This window comes from Heterodontus francisci, chromosome 35, assembly GCF_036365525.1.
Source record: "Heterodontus francisci isolate sHetFra1 chromosome 35, sHetFra1.hap1, whole genome shotgun sequence".
NCBI lineage: Eukaryota > Metazoa > Chordata > Chondrichthyes > Heterodontiformes > Heterodontidae > Heterodontus > Heterodontus francisci.
This window is the reverse complement of record NC_090405.1, coordinates 52,301,581-52,315,901: the sequence shown is the minus strand read 5'-3', so window position 1 is coordinate 52,315,901 and position 14,321 is coordinate 52,301,581. Positions and strand designations below refer to the sequence as shown.

General features: G+C 45.2%; 2 protein-coding genes across 7 annotated transcripts in view; both read left to right on the top strand.

The window, feature by feature from the left end:
• The window catches only part of fes (FES proto-oncogene, tyrosine kinase), a 70,682-nt gene extending 61,055 nt beyond the window's left edge, over positions 1 to 9,627 (top strand). The window contains exons 15-19 of the mRNA XM_068015603.1: positions 112 to 206; positions 938 to 1,061; positions 4,768 to 4,925; positions 6,123 to 6,245; positions 7,536 to 9,627. Of these exons, the coding sequence (XP_067871704.1) occupies positions 112 to 206; positions 938 to 1,061; positions 4,768 to 4,925; positions 6,123 to 6,245; positions 7,536 to 7,678 (643 nt within the window). The 3' untranslated portion in view covers positions 7,679 to 9,627. The remainder of the gene's footprint in view (positions 1 to 111; positions 207 to 937; positions 1,062 to 4,767; positions 4,926 to 6,122; positions 6,246 to 7,535) is intronic.
• A 1,278-nt stretch (positions 9,628 to 10,905) lies between these two features.
• Positions 10,906 to 14,321, top strand: part of man2a2 (mannosidase, alpha, class 2A, member 2) — a 44,513-nt gene continuing 41,097 nt past the window's right edge. For all 6 annotated transcript variants that reach the window (XM_068015602.1, XM_068015597.1, XM_068015600.1 and 3 more), the window contains exon 1: positions 10,906 to 12,839. In XM_068015602.1, coding sequence (XP_067871703.1) covers positions 12,633 to 12,839 — 207 coding nt within the window. In that variant the 5' untranslated portion in view covers positions 10,906 to 12,632. The remainder of the gene's footprint in view (positions 12,840 to 14,321) is intronic.

Genomic DNA, 14,321 nt, shown 5'->3' with positions numbered 1-14,321 from the left:
ACACAATATGGCTGGCCAGGCAGGCTTGTTTCTGTATTGTAAACTGCCTGTGACAGGTCGGCTGTTCAAGAAAAGGACGATATCTTAACATTCTTTCTGGGTTTTTTTCAGAATCCTGAAGCAATATGATCATCCGAACATTGTCAGACTGATTGGAGTCTGCACTCAGAAACAGCCAATTTACATTGTCATGGAGTTGGTACAAGGTGAGGGAGTCGAGCACTAAGGCACTGACGGCGAGAGGAGTTAAGTGGAGCCGAAAGAAAGTCATTTAACCTTTCAAACCCTTTTCCAACCACAAATCATCCACAATCTGTTCCATCGTCAACTCTGTACAAAAACACTAGTAGAGACCGGGGCTGAATAGACACTTTCTGTGCAGTAGACTCGATGTAATCTCTTTAGGATTGGCAGTTTTGCTCACCTCCTACCTCCAAATCAAAAGGTTGTGGGGGTCAAACCCCTCTCCAGGACTTGAGCCCATGATTTTGGCTGATAACTCGGTGTTGAGAGAGTGCTGTGTTGTCGTTCGGGTTAGGTGTTAAACATGAGGCTCTGTCTACTTGTTCCAGTAAATGTTTGCGGTCTTGTAGCATTATTCGCAGATGATCAGGGCAATTTCCCAGTGGCCTGACTGTTAAATCACTGTTAAACATCATCAATTGCTGCAAGACTTCAAATCACTGCTAAACATTATCAAATCATTAATTCAAAAGCAAAATGCTGGAAATCTGAAATTAAAACAGAAAGTGCTGGAAATACTCAGCAGGTCTGGCAGCAGCTGTGGAGAGAGGAACAGTTAATGTTTCAGGTCGATGACCCTTCGCCAGAACTGTAAGATGTTAGAGATGTAACAGTTTCAGATCTCTGCTGTATTCTATCAAATCGTTCATACTTCAAGAAACAAGCCTTTACACTTGTTACTTTCCCAATTCAGGAGGGGATTTCTTGACATATTTACGCAACGAAGCAAATCATCTTAGCACCAAGGACTTGATAAAGATGGCGGAGAATGCTGCTGCAGGGATGGCCTATTTGGAAAGCAAACACTGCATCCACAGGTTAGTAGAGGACAGCTTGCGGGAACCGGTCTAACCATACAATAGTCATGGGGTCATGCATTGGGTTGATTGTTGGTTTGCTTGTCACTGTGCCTGGTTCCCGCTTCTTGGTTGCCAAATTCGTCCTTTCCCACTCCTGAAGATGATGATGGAGGAGGTTGGTGGATAGAGAGTAGATTCATGGCAGCTAGGTACCCTCCAGTACGTTCCCCATAACGGCCATTATTCATCTATGAGCTTTGACTCTCAAGTGTTTGCTAGCTGTTCGACTACGCTGAACTTCATAATTGACACCAATTCTCACCCAACTGCGGCCACTGGCTCTCAAACATAACTGGAAATTTAGGCAGATCCTCTCCACGATATCCCTAGCCCGGGACACTGAGGTCAACTGGAGTTCACCTGCAGCCACTCCTGTGGTGACCAGCTAAACTGGAGTTCTTTTTTGCTTTTATTTTATTAACTTGGAGTTCTGTTCACAGCTCTAGTCTCCATGTTATGAAAAGGGGATACAGGCTTTGGAAATAGTGCAAAAAACATTTATGGGAATGATAGTAGAACTGGGAGTTTATAACTAGTTGGAAAGATTGAACAAACTGGGGCTCTTTTCTCTCAAAAAATAGAAGGCTGCAGGGTGACCTGATAGAGGTGTTTAAGACTATGAAAGGGTTTGATAGGATAGATGTAGAGAAAATGTTTCCATTTGTGGGAGAGACCAAAACTAGGGTCCATAAATATAAGATAGTCACTCATAAATCCAGTCGGGATTTCAGGAAAAACGTCTTTCCCCAGAGAGTGGTGAGAATGTGGAACTCGCTACCACAGGGAGTGGTTGAGGTGAATAGCAGAGATGTCTTTAAGGGGAAGCTGGATAAACACATGAGGGAGAAAGGAATGGAAGGTTATGTTGATAGGGTGAGATGAAGAGGGAGTGGGAGGAGGCTCATGTGGAGTATAAACATGGATTAGTTGGGCCGAATGGCCTGTTTCTGTGCTGTACATTTGTATGACTCAACTCAGACTGGGAATTAAACCTGTGAATGTCCTGCCCTGTCCAGTTCAGCCACTCGCTGTGAAGGTGCACTTTAGTCTAATTTCTCACTTCATCTGCAACACATTGGGAATGAGGTCGCTATTTGTAGGCAAATAGAGGCAGGAAAGGGATGGAACAGTCAAACTGAGACATCACCAAGGGAATGACCTCAAGTCAATGATCGTGGTCTGTCTGCAGGCTCTATTCTCGCCTCAGTATGGGGGCACAGAGAGTGGAGAGTAGAACTGAGGATTATACCATGAAATAACAAATGCCTGAGGATTTTTTTTATTGTGTTTGGAATCACATTTATTGTCATGCTCACTTAGGTGAGGGATATTAGGTTTTGCAATAGAACACTGTTCTAATGAAGATTCCTTAACCTTGCTGAGTTTATTTTTGGTCGATTCCTGGGTGACAGCCAATAACATGAAACAATTTGGTTCTAAGCTGCAGTCTCAGAGGCTGCAGGATGGGCTGGGATGGGAAATGCTAGAATGTCACATTGACAGAGTAGAGGGATTCTTAATCTGCATTACCTCAGCACCAGGCTAACTCTTCAGTGCAGTACTGAGGGAGTGCTGCATTGTTGAAGGTGCCATCTTTCAGATGAGATGTAAAACTGAGGCCCTCACTCTTGGGTGGATGTAAAAGATCCCACAACACTATTTCGAAGAAGAGCAGGGGAGTTCTCCCTGGTGTCCTGGCCAATATTTATCCCTCAATCAAATCACAAAAACAATTCTTCACTATGGACGTCCAATCTCTCTACACCTCCATCCCCCACCAGGACAGTTTAAGGGCTCTCCACTTCTTCCTTGAACAGAGGCCCAACCAGTCCCCATCCACCACCACCCTCCTCCGCCAGGCTGAACTTGTTCTCACATTGAACAACTTCTCCTTCAACTCCACTCACTTCCTTCAAGTAAAAGGTGTTGCTATGGGGACCTGCATGGGTCCTAGTTATGCCTGTCGCTTTGTGGGATATGTCAAACACTCCTTGTTCCAGTCCTACTCAGGCCCCCTCCTCCAACTCTTTTTCTGGTACATTGATGACTGTATCGGTGCCGTTTCCTGCTCCCGCCCAGAACTAGAAAACGTTATCAACTTTGCTTCTAATTTCCACCCTTCTCTCACCTTCACATGGTCCATCTCCGACACTTCCCTTCCATTCCTCGACTTCTCTGTCTCCATCTCCGGGGATAGGCTGTCTACTAATATTCATTATAAGCCCAACAGCTACCTCGACTACACTTCTTCACACCCTGCCTCCTGTAAGGACTCCATTCCATTCTCCCAGTTTCTCCGTCTCCGACACATCTGCTCTGATGATGCAATCTTCCATGACGGTGCTTCCGATATGTCTTCCTTTTTCCTCAACCGAGGATTACCCCCACTGTGGTCGACAGAGCCCTCAACTGTGTCCGGCCCATTTCCCGCACCTCTACCCTCACCCCTTCCCCTTCCTCCCAGAACCGTGACAGGGTTCCCCTTGTCCTCACTTTCCACCCCATCAGCCTCCACATCCAAAGGATCATCCTCCGCCATTTCCGCCACCTCCAGCCTGATGCCACTACCAAACGCATCTTCCCCTCCCTTCCCCTGTCAGCTTTCCGAAGGGACCATTCCCTCCACGACACCCTGGTCCACTCCTCCATTACTCCCACCACCTTGTCCCCTTCCTACGGCACCTTCCCCTGCAATCGCAGGAGGTGTAATACCTGACCATTTACCACCTCTCTCCTCACTATCCCAGGCCCCAGACACTCCTTTCAGGTGAAGCAGCGATTTACTTGTACGTCTTTCAATGTAGTATACTGTATTCACTGCTCACAGTGTGGTCTCCTCTACATCGGGAGACCAAATGCAGATTGGGTGACCGCTTTGCGCAACACCTCCGCTCAGTCTAAAAACATGACCCCGAGCTTCCTGTTGTTTGCCATTTCAACACTCCCCCCTGCTCTCTTGCTCACATCTCTGTCCTGGGATTGCTGCAGTGTTCCAACGAACATCAACACAAGCTCGAGGAACCACACCTGAATTTACCGATGAGGCATGCTACAGCCTGCCAGACTGAACATTGAGTTCAATAATTTCAGAGCATGATTGACCTCCCCTTTTTCATTTTTAGTTTTACTTTTTTATTTCATTTTATTTTAGTTTATTTCATCATTCAATTTTTTTTGCCATGTGCCTGCCCACTGTTTTTTCCATGTTTTTCCTTGTGGCTAGGGCTTTCATTATTCTGTCATTTAACACCCTCTCTGCACTAACGCTTTCTCTTTCAGCACACCATTAACACACCCTTTACCTTTGCCCCATGACCTTCTGGTCAGTTATTCTCTGTGATCCTCTGTCCTATCAACACCTTCCCTTTTGTTATCTCTTGCCCCATCCCCACTTTATTTGCTTAAAACCTATTACATTTCTAACCTTTACCAGTTCTGATGACGGGTCACTGACCTGAAACGTTAACTTTCCTTCTCTCTCCACAGATGCTGCCAGACCTGCTGAGTATTTTCCAGCACTTTTTATTTTTATTTCAGATTTCCAGCATCTGCAGTATTTTGCTTTTGTTATCACAAAAACAGGTGTGGTCCTTTATTTAAGTGGTGTTTGTGGAATCTTGCTTTGCACAAACTGAAAAGGAAGTTGATTTAAATTATGTTACAGAGATCTGGCAGCCCGTAACTGCCTGGTGTCTGAGAAGAATGTTCTGAAGATCAGTGACTTTGGGATGTCTCGTGAAGAAGAGGACGGGGTCTACTCCTCTACTGGAGGAATGAAACAAATTCCTATCAAATGGACGGCACCTGAGGCACTCAATTATGGTATGTCTTGGGTTTCATGGTTGAGCAAAACTTGGACTAATTTATTTTAACACATATTTAATAAGTGTGAGTATTACTGAGTCAACCTGCCGCTGCAGTGAGTCTTCGCAAATTGATCAACCATACTAAATGCTAGAATTGAGATTGATCTTATCTGCATACACGCTGATCAGCAGTGAGCACTGATCAGGACCACTGGCTGATTTCTTTATCTCTTCCTCTCGCTAGAGGCACTGAGGCTGACTGACTAACTCAGCCCGGACCAGGGATCAACCCTGGGACCCTTTGTGTGACTCAATGCTACCCTAAAACCATGATGTTTATTCAGCTCAAATTGAAAAGTTAGGGCAGACCAGCAGCATTCTTTTTTACACATTGTTTCCCGTTATTTATTCATGTTTTGGGATAGGAAACATTTACACTCTGGGAGCGTAGGTCCTGACTTCGCACAATAGTTCAAAATGAGTGACATCAAATCAATTTCACATCTTATCCCATTTTTATTTCCGTTAAAATCAATGGGGTGGGGAGAACGGGTTGTAAAACCAAATGCCAACTCGCGATAACCGGTTTTCGCTGTCACACAGCGTCAAGAGACAAGTGTGCTGTTTTCTTATTTGTCAAGTCCCCCAATTAAAGTTTGTTTTGGTTAAATTAATCCAGTAACTACTGGGAACCGGCAGGTGAAGGAGCTCATAGTTTCTCTCGATCTACCCTATGTTGTTCTGGTGGGATGGTCCGAAACAAGGAGGCATAACTTTAACATTCGAGTCAGGCCATTCAGGAGTGATGTCAGGAAGCACTTCTTCGCACAAAGGGGAGTGGAAATCTGGAACTCTCTCCCCCCACAAAAAGCTGTTCAGGCTGGAGGTCAATGGAAAATTTCAAACCTGAGATTGATAGATTTTTTGTTGGGTAAGGATATTAAGGGTTAAAGAACCAAAGGCAGTTACAGATCAGCCACGACCTCATTGAATGGTAGAACAGGCTCAAGGGGCTGAATGGCCTCCTCCCATTCCTGTATTCCCAGGTCAGTCAGCATCTGCAGGAGTAAAGGACACTTCATCTTTCTGGTGTAAACCTTTGATCAAAATCGATGAAAGATCTTGACCGCAAAGTATGAATGCTGTTCTGATGCGAACTGACCCTCTTTTTAAACTCTGACTCTGTTCATTTACTGAGTTGATTATATCACAGGGAGGTACACAACGGAGAGTGACATCTGGAGTTACGGTGTGCTGCTGTGGGAGACTTTCACTCTGGGTTCAACCCCTTACCCAACAATGACAAATCAGCAAACTCGAGAGGAGGTTGAACAAGGTGAGAGAATTAACACCAGAGAATCTTGAAGCAATAAGAACATGTCAAAAAAAAACGTTGGTCCCTTTTTCATAAACAACTCCACCTACTCACCTTTTCATTCTGTCCTTTCTGAGGTTTGATGGGACAGTGTAGAGGGAGCTTTACTCTGTATCTAACCCCATACTGTCCCTGTCCTGGGAGTGTTTGATGGGACAGTGTAGAGGGAGCTTTACTCTGTATCTAACCCCATACTGTCCCTGTCCTGGGAGTGTTTGATGGGACAGTGTAGAGGGAGCTTTACTCTGTATCTAACCCCATACTGTCCCTGTCCTGGGAGTGTTTGATGGGACAGTGTAGAGGGAGCTTTACTCTGTATCTAACCCCATACTGTCCCTGTCCTGGGAGTGTTTGATGGGACAGTGTAGAGGGAGCTTTACTCTGTATCTAATCCCCGTTTTTTTTATCTAACCCCCGTGCTATACCTGTCCTGGGAGTGTTTGATGGGGACAGTGTAGAGGGAGCTTTACTCTGTATCTAACCCCATACTGTCCCTGTCCTGGGAGTGTTTGATGGGACAGTGTAGAGGGAGCTTTACTCTGTATCTAACCCCATGCTGTCCCTGTCCTGGGAGTGTTTGATGGGACAGTGTAGAGGGAGCTTTACTCTATATCTAACCCCATGCTGTCCCTTTACACAGAGAGTGGTGGGTGCGTGGAATGCACTGCCAGCGGTGGTAGTGGAAGCAGATACATTAGAGGCATTTAAGCGACTCTTGGATAGGTATATGGATGATAGTAGAATGAAGGGTAGGTAGTTACTTAGATCTTAGAGTAGGTTAAAGGTTCGGTACAACGTCGTGGGCCGAAGGGCCTGTACTGTGCTGTACTGTTCTATGTTCTATATATCTAACCCCCATGCTTTTCCTGTCCTGGGAGTGTTTGATGGGGACAGTGTAGAGGGAGCTTTACTCTGTATCTAACCCCCGTGCTGTACCTGTCCTGGGAGTGTTTGATGGGACAGTGTAGAGGGAGCTTTACTCTGTATCTAACCCCCCTGCTGTACCTGTCCCGGGAGTGATTGATGGGAACAGTGTGAAGCCCAAAATGGGAAGTATTCCATTTTTCGTCATTAACAGTGAGGAATGTTACCTCCTAATGTAACACATGGAGGATGTTCATGTGGATAAGGTAATGCTGAGTTTGCAGAACCAAGCTCCAGAAACAGCACCTTTAGGAGAGAAGGAAAAATATTGCCAGCAGGTGGGGAAATCCACAGCTGATTTGTGAATTTATTTGTTCCTCGTCATAGGCTATCGACTCAGTACTCCTGATTCCTGTCCGGAGGAGATTTACAGTATAATGTGCCACTGCTGGCAGTACGATCCGAAAAAACGGCCAAGTTTCAGCACAGTTCACCAGGAGCTCGTGTCGATTAGGAAAAGATGGAGATGAAAGTGGAAATGACTGCTCATCTGAACAGTCACCCCAACCCCATCAGTGTGAATATTCTGTTACAGAGATTAAGAGAGCTGGGAGTAACACCAAATGTTTATCTTAGTGTATTAGGGATTAAAGCCTGGCTCGGGTATAAAATTAAAACCTGACCTGGGTACGACCCAACAACAACCAACCCGAACACGAACCCGACCTGGGCTGAGTCCTTTTTAAATGCCCGACCCGAAAATAACAAACATATTTTTGAAACAGAAAAACATCATAGACTAAAACAAAAACAAAACAAAACAGAACAGTTCTGCCCGACCCAACCTGAGCCCGAATGCTGGACGCCGAATACAGAGCTGACCCAACCCGAACCCGCCACATGTGGTCAGGTTCGGGTTTGGTAGCCAGGCTTTATTTGGTATGGGTGATAAATGCTGGCTCGCTAGCTGTACCCACATTCAAAGAAAAAAGAAATAAAATAATTCCAAAGAGTTTTTTTTTTAATGTAGATCAGCCAGGTGAGCAACTTTCTGTTGTTGATACACAGTAAAGCTCCTTTTACACTGTTCCAACAGTAAGCTGCTGTCTCTACTTCAGAATAGTCTCCCTACTGCACCAACACGACATTTTCCCATATCCAGCAGGAACTAGAATGAAGCTGTCTGCACTTATCTCACAAAGGGTCCTTAACAAACTGGGGGGGGTGGGGGGGGGGTGGAGTTGCTCAGTGTATGCCCAGTTGACCTTGGAGTGAGACCAAGAGGCTTTCTGTCACCAATGGACGCTGCATAACATTGTCTCATAAACCGTGGGATTGAAATTACCAATGACATCAAAACAAATCTCTTCACAAGTGCCTCCCTTTCCCAGTGTGGGAAGGCTCCATTTAAAGAACCAATTAAAAATACATTATCTTTTTGAGGACTGTATAGTCATTTTGTTCCCACTGCTTACGAGGAAAATTGGGTCATTCCATTGGCCCAAGCGAACTAGAAGAGACTTCATTTCCGTCGGGCATTCTATCTCTTGCCCCTTTGTCCAACCAGTGATCTCTGCTCCTTGCTGGGAAGGTACAGGCAAACGGATCCCTATCTGTTACCTCACCTGAGTAGTCACCAGCCTCCATGCTGAAAAGCTATTCAACTGCAGAGGGATATCACTGCTGAGCCCAACCCTGTCCTCAACCCAGAGCATTGACTTGCAGTAGGAATCACTGGATTAGTGATCCAGTGGCTGAGCCTGGAAACATTTTTTATTAACCTTTCCTTAACCTGATGGGTGCTGAGGCCCATTATAGCATCCCGATTGCTGCATCAGCTGCTAAGACAACACGGACTGCGATTGAACTCGGGGTCTTCCTGTTTTGTGAGGTTTATCTGCTCACTGTCACTGAAGGTGCCCTTTGGGTCGTGTACAGGCCACATTATTAATAATGTATAACCATTGTATAACCTGCCTGCACAATCCTCCTGTACATGTTAACAGATGTTGAATCGTTATCTTGGGGTTAATTATCCTCGATTTTAGAACTGTACACTTCAGGGATGTCAAAACTGTGGCCGAGACCAATTCTGACTCTTGAGCTCTAGAAACCCAGCCCGAGCAGCTTTCTTTAATTTGCGTTTAGATTTCTTCTTGATTCATCCTGTTTGAATTTTACAGTGCTGGAGCTTTGAAAAAGGCCTGTTTTTAGTTTTTTTTTAATCACATGTTCAATCTTAAAATCAGAACACCAGGATCTGTTAGAATCAGTAACAGATTAATGAGAATATTGATTGAAACTTTACATGTGGCTTTCTAATGCTCTATTGTATGCACCCAGGTGGGTCAGTATGATAGAAACCTCAAACGCTCCCACCATACTGTATTCTACTGTGAAAATGAACCACAGAAATGTTAATCTATGAAGTACAATACTCTGCTATGTAATAAAGCTTAAACTGGAGTCCTACACGTTATTAGCTTATATGTTGCGATGATGTACCGTAGTAGAGAATGTAATAGAGACCCAATTAATTACCTTGTGCTGTAGAATAGTGTATAGTGCAATTAAGAATTGAGTTGTAGACATATATATTGTTAGCCTCTCCCTCAGACTAGTTGTGCTGATAATATGGACTGGATTGGGAGTCTCCACTTCAGAAAATAGATACACTTGGGAAGCCCATTCAGCCCATCCATTAGAAAAATGCTGCAGTTCCCCTATCACATTCAGCTCAAGAAGAGCTAGGACATCTCCCAGTGTCCTGACAAACAGTTCTCTCTCAACCAATACCACCATAAAATAAACCATACCTCATCACTGTTTGTGAGAGATCGCTGGGTGCAAAATGTCTGCATTGTTTGCCTAAAATGACTTCAAAAAGTAATTTACTGTCCGTGAAGTGCTTTAGATAGTGTATTGTCATGCAGGGCTCCACCCGCCAAGAATGAGGCTCACTAATTTCGCCACATAAGCATTGATTTTTAGACTGTTACTGGAGTAAAGAAAGAACCTGCTTTTTAAAAGAAAAACAACACCAGATCCTTGGCTGGAGAGACATTTTTTGTACCTACTAGCAGACTGTGTTGGAACAAAGGAACCACTCCCTGCTCCAATTTAATCCACAGTGGACTTTTGATTACCAGATGTTGAAGGTGGAGGAGCTCGCATTCCAGGTTGACTGCTAAGATGGCTGAATACACAAACGGATGCAGTCACACCCGCCCCCAGTCACATGACTAACCTGATGGACAACCTGAGTTTTTTGAATTTGAACACAGAAAGCTCTTTGCTGCTGGACTGAGAACATCTCTCTCCTGTCTGCTCTCATCTCTTTCTCACGGAACTGAAGACCCATTGAAGACACATGAGCCCCAAGAGAAAAAAGTCTCCTACAGTGAACAAGGTTTAAGAAGAATACTGGGCCCCAACGAAAAGCAAGATCCACCTACAAACAAGGACTCTACAACGAGCTCGAAGCACAGTAACAAAAACCCCTCTTCAAAGATTGCCTCAAACCTCTCTCTTTTTCTTCTCTTTTCAGTCTCTATTTGCATGTGTGTATCGCGTATGCATGCTAGCGTAGGGTGCGGTGTGTATCCGTAGGCATTAACCGAATTAGAGTTTAAGTTTTAATAAATTTCACTTTTCTTCTTTAAACCTAAGAAGCCCTGTTTGTGCTTATTTCTTTGCCATATAATTGGAAAGCAGTGATCAAGGATTCACCAAGGGGGAGCTCAAAACAGTGTGTTTAAAAACAAAACCCTGTTACAATAAGACCAGGTGAAGGCTGAGAAAGACCCCGAGACACCTTTCTCACCTGGTCGTAACAGTATTCACATTACAAGTTGGTGTGGCAACGAAGCAGTTTAGATTTTACACTAACGCTAAACTTCTGGAGTGTAAATTGAGTATCAAAACCCAAAGTAACTCTAAAGTGATGCCGAGCAAGACTATTGCCCACAGCGCCTCACTCTGCTTGTCAGATTGGCTGTGACACCAGTTTCAGGCTACTTTTATACTACAACTATGGGAGCAATCAGAAGCAAAACACTCAGTTCATCTGGAGTGTTAATATATCTGGAGGATATATTTAAAAATCTTATGTCTACATGCACTTCCTGAATTGCCATTTTGCAATATAAATTCTTATGTTCGTACTATAATGGAAATTACAGCACTGAAACAGGCCCTTCGGCCCACTGAGTCTGTGCCAACCATTAACCACCCATTTAAACTAATCCTACACTAATCCCATATTCCTACCACATCCTCACCTGTCCCTATATTCCCCTACCACCTACCTATACTAGGGGCAATTTATAATGGCCAATTTACCTATCAACCTGCAAGTCTTTTGGCTGTGGGAGGAAACCGGAGCACCCGGAGGAAACCCACGCAGACACAGGGAGATCTTGCAAACTCCACACAGGCAGTACCCAGAATTGAAACCGGGTCGCTGGAGCTGTGAGGCTGCGGTGCTAACCACTGCGATCCTAAGTTCCTGTGTGCATTGCTACGGGAGATTGACTGGTATATATGGGAGCTGCACGTGGCTCAGTGGGTAGCACTTTTGTTTCTGAGGCGGAAGGTCGTAGATTCAGAGACTTGAGCAGAACATCTAGGCTAATCTAGGTTCTCAGTGCAGTATTGAGGGGGTTCTGCACTGTCGGAGGTGCCGTCTTTTGAATGAGACGTTAAACCGAAGCCCTGTCTGTCTGCCAGGTGGATGTAAGAGATCCCACGGCACTATTATCGAAGAAGAGCAGGGGGGTTCTACTAGGTGTCCTGTCCAATATTTATCTCTCAATTAACACCACAAAAAACAGATTATCTGGTCATTTTATTGTCAGTCCCTCGAAACGAGGATGACTAGTCTGCTAGGCTTTGTGATTTGTGTGCTCTCTGGTGAGTCAGCAGCCCTCATTGCTGCTTGTGGAAGCTTGATGTGTGGATCCTGGCTGCTACGTTTCCTACGTTACCCTTCAAAATTTCTTCATTGGTTGTGGTGTGTTGAGACCTCCAGTGGTTATGAAAGGTGCTATATAAATGTAAGTCTTGACATTATTTAAAAAAAAATTATCTGGTCATTTGTCACATGGCTGTTATGGGATCTTGCTGTGCGTAAATTGGCTGCTTCGTTTCCTATAGTTACTGCACTTCAAAAAGTACCCCCAGTGGCTGTAGGGCACTTTGGGATGTCCTGAGGAGGGCTGTGGGAGGCCTGTTCCTCCAAGCCGTTAGGGGCGCTGTGCCGGGCCCATCGAGTGCGCACAGCGCCGGTCCCCGATGAGTGCGCACTCTCGGTGCCGGGCTCTGCCGAATGCGCAGTCACAGCGCCGGTCCCCGATGAGTGCGCAGTCTCGGTGCCGGCTGGAGGAGGGTGCAGTGGTTGCTGCGCTCCCAGCTGCAGTTCCCCGAGGCCGGCCGCTGTGACAGGAGGTGGGCCATGTCCCTGTCCCTGCGAGGCCCGCGGGCGGGATGCGGCCGCTGAAGCCGACCCCGAGGGGCAGCAGCGGCGGCGGCGGGAGCGCGGGATCCCGGGACACCCGCAGGATGAAGCTCAAGAAGCAGGTGACGGTTTGCGGCGGCGCCATTTTCTGCGTGGCCGTGTTCTCGCTTTACCTGATGCTGGACCGGGTGCAGCACGAACCGGATCGGCGGCAGAGCGGAGTCAGCTTCCCCCGGGTAAGAGCAGCACTGACCCGGAAGTCCACCCGGTGAGCCCCTTCCCCCCGGCCCCCCTCTCCCCCAGTAAACCCCCCTCTCCCCCAAAGCCCAGCCAGTAACCCGGGACAGACTCAGCAGCAACAGTGTGCATTCATTCTCATTCTGTGCAGTTGAACTCTTGAGTAACGTGCATTCATTTAAACATTAAAACACAATATCATCTTTCAGCCAATATGAAACCTCCACTGTTAATCTTTTATGTAGTGAGTTATTGTGATTTGCAATACACTGCCTGAAAGAATTTTTGGAAACCGATTCAATGGTAACTTTCAAAAGAGAATTGGATAAATATTTGACGGAAAATTTTGCAGGGCTGTGGAGAAAGAGCAGGGATTAATATAGCTCCAATATAGCAGAGATGTGATGGGCTGAATGGCTTCCTGGGCTGTATCATTCATATGTTGCAATATATATATATTTACTGTGTGTATGTGTGTGTTTATAATGCAAAATATTTGTTTTAATGCAATATTAAACAGCTAAAATCTAATATTCTGTGTATATTGCCTGTTTTAGTATATGTATAATCAGTTGTAATTTCTTATCTATTGACCCAAAACTGCAAATTGTGCAATGCAACATAATTCATGAGATAAAAGCAATTCTCTTTCCTCAAGTTTTCATTTGTGACGCTGTGGATCAAGGAAAGGATTTCCCCACCCTGTTTATTTTCCCTTTTATCCCTTCTTTCCCTGAAGGTGCTGGTTTGCAGTGGGATGCATACCTTCCTGTGTCTCTCTCAAGTGCTTGTGCTTCAGTGAGCCTGGATGGGGGAGTGGAAGTGGACTCTGTTCGAGTCTGGAGGGTATTGTATTTGAGTCCCGTCCTGCTTCTGACACAAATTTCCAACAAAGAGAGATTGCTGCAGGCAAGAACATTGGCTCCTTTTACTCCTCAACCTAGGGATGCTGTAAACAATTAATAACTCTGCCTGTGACATCTGACACATCCCAAAGATTGAATCTGTCTGTGACTCAGTGCCTCATTATGTGGACCATTTATTCTTGGACCCCCTACTCTAAATTTTTAAACCAATCAGTGACACTGTATTGACAGAAGAGTTCATCCCTCACTGTTGCAGGGATACAGTCACTAGCAGGTGAATAGATCTTCTGGTACAGAATATCTTTTACATAAATACAATGGAATTCTTTGATAGTTCATAGAAATTTATTCTTATCAAATATATGTTACCTGCAATTTGTCAATTCTGCTCTGTGCATCCAGTGCTATTCATTGCACTGTAATAGTGCATAAGGAGTCTCGACTCTCCAGCTATCAGCTTTTCTTGGTCAGTTTTCTCCCCTCTTCCTCCCTGAAGTCCCTGGATCTTGCTGTGGTGCGGTTTTGGGACCACTGGCAGTCATCCTATACCTTGTCTAAGTGACCACTCAGTGTGTGAGCTGATAGCATGTGTCAGCATACTGTTTGAGCGGGGGA